Source organism: Penaeus monodon, chromosome 35, assembly GCF_015228065.2.
Source record: "Penaeus monodon isolate SGIC_2016 chromosome 35, NSTDA_Pmon_1, whole genome shotgun sequence".
Lineage (NCBI taxonomy): Eukaryota > Metazoa > Arthropoda > Malacostraca > Decapoda > Penaeidae > Penaeus > Penaeus monodon.
Genome location: NC_051420.1, coordinates 1,986,300 through 1,993,799, shown reverse-complemented (window position 1 = coordinate 1,993,799; position 7,500 = coordinate 1,986,300). Strand labels below are relative to the sequence as shown.

At 42.8% G+C, this 7,500-nt stretch overlaps 1 protein-coding gene across 2 annotated transcripts in view; it reads left to right on the top strand.

Annotated features, from left to right (window-relative positions):
• The first annotated feature begins 3,583 nt into the window (after positions 1 to 3,583).
• The window catches only part of LOC119594972 (protein kinase shaggy-like), a 97,706-nt gene continuing 93,789 nt past the window's right edge, over positions 3,584 to 7,500 (top strand). The window contains exon 1 of one of the 2 annotated variants that reach the window (XM_037944102.1): positions 3,584 to 4,209. In XM_037944102.1, coding sequence (XP_037800030.1) covers positions 4,125 to 4,209 — 85 coding nt within the window. In that variant the 5' untranslated portion in view covers positions 3,584 to 4,124. The remainder of the gene's footprint in view (positions 4,210 to 7,500) is intronic. The other variant, XM_037944103.1, reaches the window with a different exon arrangement.

The window sequence follows — 7,500 nt, the reverse complement described above, 5'->3', positions numbered from 1 at the left end:
CTTACTTTTAGTGAGTCGAACAGATCGTTAGCTTTAATTATCTTTGAGAGGAAGCTTTGCTGAAAGTTCAGTGCTAAAAGTTGTGTGGAGGCAGATGTCCGGTTTGGGTGATTGAGTCTTTCGTTGTCAAACCAGACTCCTGATTTTGAGAACAGACATACTTTCCCACCGAAAGAAGATGAATTGATGTCTTGGTCAGGTACGGTCAGTATATGCTTGCAGTTGCTTTGCGTTTGGGGTTAAAGTCAAACAGAGAAGAGAAATTCTCAGATAAAACTTTCCTGCCGCGGGGAGCAGGCCAAGGTACTCGTCCCTTTACCCTACACTCATCTGGACTTAACAAGATTTCACCTTCTCTTTGCAATAGACTCTACGTAGTTATCGGCTTGGAGTGCAATCGTTTCCGAATTGCAGCACGTGAATGTAATATTTCCGTTTTAGTTGCAAGTTGATGCAACACATTTCTCCTTGAGAGCTCGCCCAAACCTTAACCAGAAATGAAGCAATAGCCTATGCTATTCTGCCACTGTCAGTGTCTGCGGAAGTCATCCAGAGCAAAAAGTGCCTCATGCTGGGCATCGGTCCATCACCGAGCCAAGTTTAGCAAAGAATATTTCTTTCTCTTCAAGATCGGCAACATAAGTGGAGGTCCCTAACCCCCCCGGGGTCGGCGATAGCCTGACCGAGGAGACGGAGATGCGTCGTCCTTCTCCAAGGCATTGATAACGGTGTTTGTGCGTGTGATTTTGTTGTGTGTGTGATTTTATGTGTGTGTGTGTGTATGTGTGTGTGTGTTGTATGTGTGTGTGATTTTATTATGTGTGTGATTTTATTATGTGTGTATGTGTGTGTGTGTGTATGTGTGCGCGTGTGTGTGTGTGTATGTATGTATGTGTCTGTATACATGTTTACACAAAATATATTTGTGTATACTTACACCAATTTCAAAACCCATCATTTTACCCTTTCATCAAACCTCTGCTTGCGTTTCGTTCGTCTGCCCGTCCGTCCGTTCGCACGACACGCTTCGTTTTACGCCTGAAACATGCTATGCGATTACGGATTTCAAGACTCATTTTGATGTATTGTGACCATCTTATACCTGGAGTGATATTCCATGTGACTGCGGACGATTCATTTTTGTTGTAAAGCTCTGCTATTGTCATTATCATTCTTATTATTATTGATATTATTGTGAGCATCACCATCATCATCATCATCATCGTCATCATCATCATCATCATCGCCATCATCATCACCATCATCATCATCCTCCTCCTCCTCATCACCATCATCTCATCTCATCACCATCATCGTCATCATCACCATCATCACCACCACCACGACCATCCGAGGGGGAAGATGAAGAATTAAGGTAGGAGAGAAGGAGAAGGGAACAAGAAGAAAGAGAGGAGAGAGAGATAAAGAGAGGAGAAGGTGGAATAAAGAGAAAAGGGGACATGGGGGAGGTGCAGCAGAAGGGGAAATGGAGGAGACTTAAAGGGGAAAAGAGGAAAAGGGGAGGATGGGGGGGGGGGGAAGGGAGGTAGAAAAGGGTGAGGATGTAGGGCTTAGAATAAGAGGGAGGAGGAAAGAATAAGAGGGAGAGGGAGAGGGAAGGAAAAAAGGGAGAGAGAAGGTAGAAAGGGTGGAAAGAGGGAGAGAAAAACACCTCATATATATATATATATATATATATATATATATACCTATATATATATATATATATATATATATATATATATATATATATATATATATATATATATATATATATATATATATATATATATACCTATATACATACACACACACACACACACACTATATATATATATATATATATATATATATATATATATATATATATACATATTCTTTTTTTCTTGTGGAGTACATTAGATACATTCATACTTTACAATTACGAAAGCCATTATCCATGACCAATCTTAACATTCTTGCCAGCTGTTTAGATAATGGAAAAAGCCATACAATCACAAAGGTAAATTTGTAGCCTAACACCAAATCATACAATCGCACTCTTCTTCTTTGAGCATTTTCGTCCGACGGTTCTGCTGGTTTCCATACGTGCGTGCAGGGGTGACTTCTCTATATCGCTCGGTGGAGAAGTAGAGGTTTTCGAATCCTTATTTTGTGGTGGTCAAGGGCTTTCCGAAGTTTTCCCCGGACTCTTTTATTTTATTATTAAAATGCAAAAATCCCAGGATATAGATGATACACCTATCCCCCTTCCTGCTTGCGACTATACGATTAATATGTAGGTGATTAGGCGTTTCATGATGAAGACAGCTTTTTAAAGGTTTTGCTTGGATACAGGTATGCCTTTGTATGTGTGTGTACATATATGTATATATACACATATATATATATATATATATATATACATATATATATATATATACATATATATATATATGTGTGTGTGTATATATACATATATGTACACATATATGTGTTTATATATTTAAGTATATATACATATATGTATATATACATATAAACATTTGTGTGTGTGTACACACACACACCTTTCTCTCTCTCTCTCTCTCTCTCTCTCTCTCTCTCTCTCTATATATATATATATATATATATATATATATATATATATATATATATATATATATACACACACACATATATATGTGTATATATACGTATATTTGTGTATATTTATATATATACATATATTTGTGTGTGTGTATAAATCACACACACATGTATATCTATATATCAATATCAATATCAATATATATATATATATATATATATATATATATATATATATATATATATATATATATATATATATATATATATATATATATATATGCATGCAAACGATGAAAATTACAATTGCGTACAAAAAACATTTCTGATTCGTCAATGTCAGAAATATAAAATTTGGCATCATAGCAAATTGGGACGGAGAACATTCAATTATCTCTGCACGTGTCCTTCTTTTTTTTTTGCATAAATTGTATCATACTATTATACATATGATAGCGATGAATGGGGTGTGTTTCACTGTGGGATTCTTGGTTCTGGATGCTAGATATCTGTTCCTTTGGTTGATTTTCGTTCGTTTTCCCAGCGAAGTGGTCTTCCAAATTCCTCCCTTTTCGCATACCAAAGCCGCGATTATTATCCACACAAAGTATGGGTCGAGAAGATCAGATTTATAGGGACAAGAGGAGTACGTTCATTCATTAAAAGTGTGCGCCCATCGATCGTCTCTTGTTAATGACGTCATACCGAGAGATCACCCTTTCCAATGAAACAGAAAAACCTCGCGCCCAGACGACTTCCCACGTTTTAAGGCGGCCATTCACGACCGCCAACACTCGACCGCCCATCTTTCACACAGAATCCTAATTACAAACGCCATAGATCGCACCACATATTTGCGAAAGGTTGGCCGTAAATAATGAATCGGCGTGAATGTGGCAAGGTCCGAGCCTCGTTGCCAGTCGGGCCGGGATCTGGCGCGCGATTGGCCGAGCGCATCCCGGCCGCTGATTGGCCGCGCGCGTCCCGGCCGCTGATTGGCGGAGAGCGCCGCCGCTCGGTCAATGGCAGGCCGCGGTTCCAATAATGACGTCCGTCTCGCGCCAGGCTTCTGAAGGGAATTCCGGGCCGCGGGACGAAAAATAAAATCGCGCCCCTGCGACTCCGCCGCGACGCGCACCCCGTCGGAGAATATTCCTCGTGGCCATGCACGGCGTCCGGACGGCGGCAGCAGTCCCGCGGCGTGGCATTAAAGGCGCAAAGGCGAAGTAGAGCGCGCCGTCTGCTGGCGAGCCGTCCGTCCGCCTCGGGATCAATAATGGAACGCATCTCGCAAGGCCTGTGAATATCGCGAGTGCGGCGCTCGGGAGGAATATCGGGAAATCCCACTCATGCGTTGGGCCCTCGCGGCTGCCTCGGAGGGATATGACTCCCCTGTAGTGTGTGAATTACCATGAAAACCTCAGTGATGACGGCAAGGGAGGTAGTATAGCAGGAAACATGGACCTGCCTGGCGGAGCTGGGCCCGTGATTCTCTCGTGCGCGTGAAATGAAACGGGATTTTCGACAGTTTCCTCCTTATTTGAACCTTTCCGACGATGAGTGGACGACCCAGGACGACGAGCTTCGCCGAGGGGAACAAAGGGCCACCTTCAGTTTCCTTCCCGGGGATGAAAATAAGTAGTAAGTATTGCGTGTCGCCTCCGTGATGGCGGGTCTGCCTCCCCTCGGCCGCCTCGCCTTTCCTCTCTCCGCCTGCGATTCCCCGCCGCGGCGCCCTGCCCTCCGCCTGCCCCGCCGGCGCCTCGGCAGGAATTCCGCCCGCCGCCCAGGGGCTCGGGCCCCGCCAGGCGCCCCGAGGCCGAAGGGCGTGGCGGTGGATTTGCATGTTGGCTCCGACGGGGAGGAAACAGCTGATGGGAGGGTCGGCCCTGCTGGAGGATCGCCCCGGGGGTCGCCCTGGGGGTCGCCCTGGGGGTCGCCCCGGGGGTCGCCCTGCCGGCCCCGGGGTGCATCGCCCCGGGGGGTCGCCCTGCTGCAGGACAGCCCCGGGGGTCGCCCTGCTCGGCCCCCTCCCCCTCCCTCCCCCAGGCTGGGTCGCCCTGGGCACGGCAGGGCTGCTCCCCGCCCTCCTCCTCCCCTCTGCTGCTCCTCCTCCGGGGTCCTTGCGGGCACTCCTGGCCTCCGCACCCTCCCCTCGCCCTGGGTGGCTCTCTCCCCCGGCACCCTGGCCTGGTACACCCTCGTGGCCCTGTCCTGCCCCCGGGTTGGCACCTCTCTCTTGTTTGCTCTCAGTATTCGTCTTTCTCCTGTTTATTCCTTTATTGCTACTTGCTCTCGGTCTCCCCGTGTTGCGGCATTGCCCTCGGCTGCGTCCCTCGGCCGTGCCCGTGGCCCCCGGGCGGCACTCTGCTCCCTGTTTCCCGAACCGAGGTCGCTCTCCGAGGATTTTCCCTGACGGCCTCACGCCGGCTCCATCCCCTGCGGTTCGTGCTTGTGGTCCGACCTCGTTGTTGTATCGTAGCCTCTCGATACTCTGACCTTCTCACCACGTTACTTGGGTGCATTATTGTCATGTTTTGGCTCGTCCTGCATTTGCTTGCACAGTTGGCTCGCTGTTCCTTTCATTTAAGTGCATCTGCTGTTGTTCTCTGCGGTTTTGCTGCTGTATTCGAGTGTTCTTCCGCCTCGTTTTGGTGCGTTGCCCGGTTACTTACTTGTACTCGTGCTCAGGTGTACGGAGGCCTTCTCTTTATGATTTTTATAATTTTCCTTTGTTCCTCATACCTTGTATTAACCTTTTATTGTCTTTCTGTATCTGTCTTTTCTTGTAGTCTTCACTTCATGTCAATTTTTCCGTTTTTGTGTCATCCTTGTATAACTATACATGACCCCAGTTCTTCAACATTAAGGCAGTATTGCACACTTCCTTGTCAAAGTGGGGAAACCCTTCAAAGATTCTGCTGTAGTTACAGTCCCTGACATTTGCCTTATTGTTTGTCAGCATTTTCTCGGGTTTTGTCCCCCTTTCTCTTGTGATAGAAGGTGGGTGACCTAGTTTGCGTTTCATGATGTACTTTGCTTGCTTACTAAGCCCAGGCTTTGTCCTTCCTGAAATGTGGTTTAAATCTCCGCCCTCTCTGTTTGCTTTGACTATCGCAAGCAAGGTTCTGGAGCCAAGAGGATTCTAGAGTGATAGCTGAGAAGTTGCATTCATGTTTCAGAATATTTTATATAACATATATGTATTTATCTGTACAAAGGGATATTAAGTAGTACAAGATTATCAGATAGGTAGTAATTTACACAGTTGAATTCAAAATAAGTGAATTTAATAGCTTTTTAAGAACATTTTCAGAATGGAAAACTTGTCAAAACATAGAGGACAAGAACAATTGGAAAGTTTTGCATTATTTATCATATATATGTTAGTAGATCTTTTTTTATTATCATCAAAGATGGGCCTGACTGAACACCACTATTGCGATTAGCTTTTGATATATTTTCAAAGGCTTGACATTGCAGATGTGAGAATGAATTATTTGATACAAATATTCATATTTGTATGTTCAGTGATAATTACACATGTCCATATTCATGGATGTACACATAAGGTGTTATTTTACTATTGATTGGATACAATAGAGAAGCTGCAGAAGAAGACACAACACACACACAGTTGAAGCAATTCTAAAAGACTTGTGATCTCATTGCATGTAATATAACACTTGTACGTATAACAGGATATAGGGCTTGTCTGTACTATTTTTCTCTTCTGGGAAAAGAATGTGTAATGGCTCTTTATACCTGTACCTTAGGTGTTACTTCATCATATTCAGGATCTGAGTAAGAGGTTCAAGTTTCTCATATAATCACTTCTCATTGCTAATTGTATAGAAAATGATTTGCTCTTGAATTGCTATCAATTCTAAAATTGTCTGGTCTTTGAGGCTTTAGGAGTCCTGCCAGGTAAGGAAGGTTATGGTAAGTAAAGAGTGTTGTCTTCCTTTTACCTTGGTTCATTCTCTCACTGTGGGTTAGTTGTTAAAGGAATTCTTATGAATTTCTTTTCTTGGTTGTTTGGCGGGTGAGGGCATGAGAGATGTCAATAATAATCTAAATATTTTTCTAGGAATCAGGTGTTCTGGTTGTTAAAGATGAGGTAGTAAGAATGTGGTGAGAAAGGAATTTATTGATTTGTAAATGATTGCCATTGCAATGAGGTTGCCAGCAAAATGGAGCCTAGATTGGTGTGATATTTGATATTTAGGCTTAAAGTGGAACAGTTCTTCCAACTTACAATTTGCACAAATATTTTATAGGAGGTTGTGTATTGTCGGAAGTTATTGTTTCATTCGGAGACTTGTTTGGCTTACTTTAAAAGGTGCTAATTGTGATTATTATCACTTCTAATGAATGTCAATGATTATATATATTTTTTTTTATTTTTATTTTTTTTTATGGGATATTATTTTTATTATTATTATTATTATTATTGTTGTTATTGTTATTATTTTTGTTGTTATTATTATTATTATTATTATTATTATTATTATTATTATTATTATTATTAATTATTTTATATAGAGAGAAGAATGAAAATAAGAGATTTTTGTTCACTTTAAAAAAAAACGTTAATATCTGTGCCCTCGTGCCCGAGTTTGAGATTTCTTCAAAGGAACTTATAAACTTGCACCTTCATCTCAGGTAGGCTAATTTCCCAAAGCCTAGCCGCCTTTTTGTCGTCTGTGCACTAAGGCAGGTCTCAAGCACCCATAATTGTTGCCGAGTCAGATCACGAAAGGGATTCCAAGTTTCGAATGGCAGTGTTATGTTGTCTTTCTAGGGGCCGCCGCTCTTCTTTTGCTTGCACGGCTTCTTTGTTAGGTTTTTAGGAGTTGGATGAGTTGGTACTAGAATTGGAACTAGTGTGTACTTTAAACTTTGTAAACCTTATTCATTCTTGTGACTTTT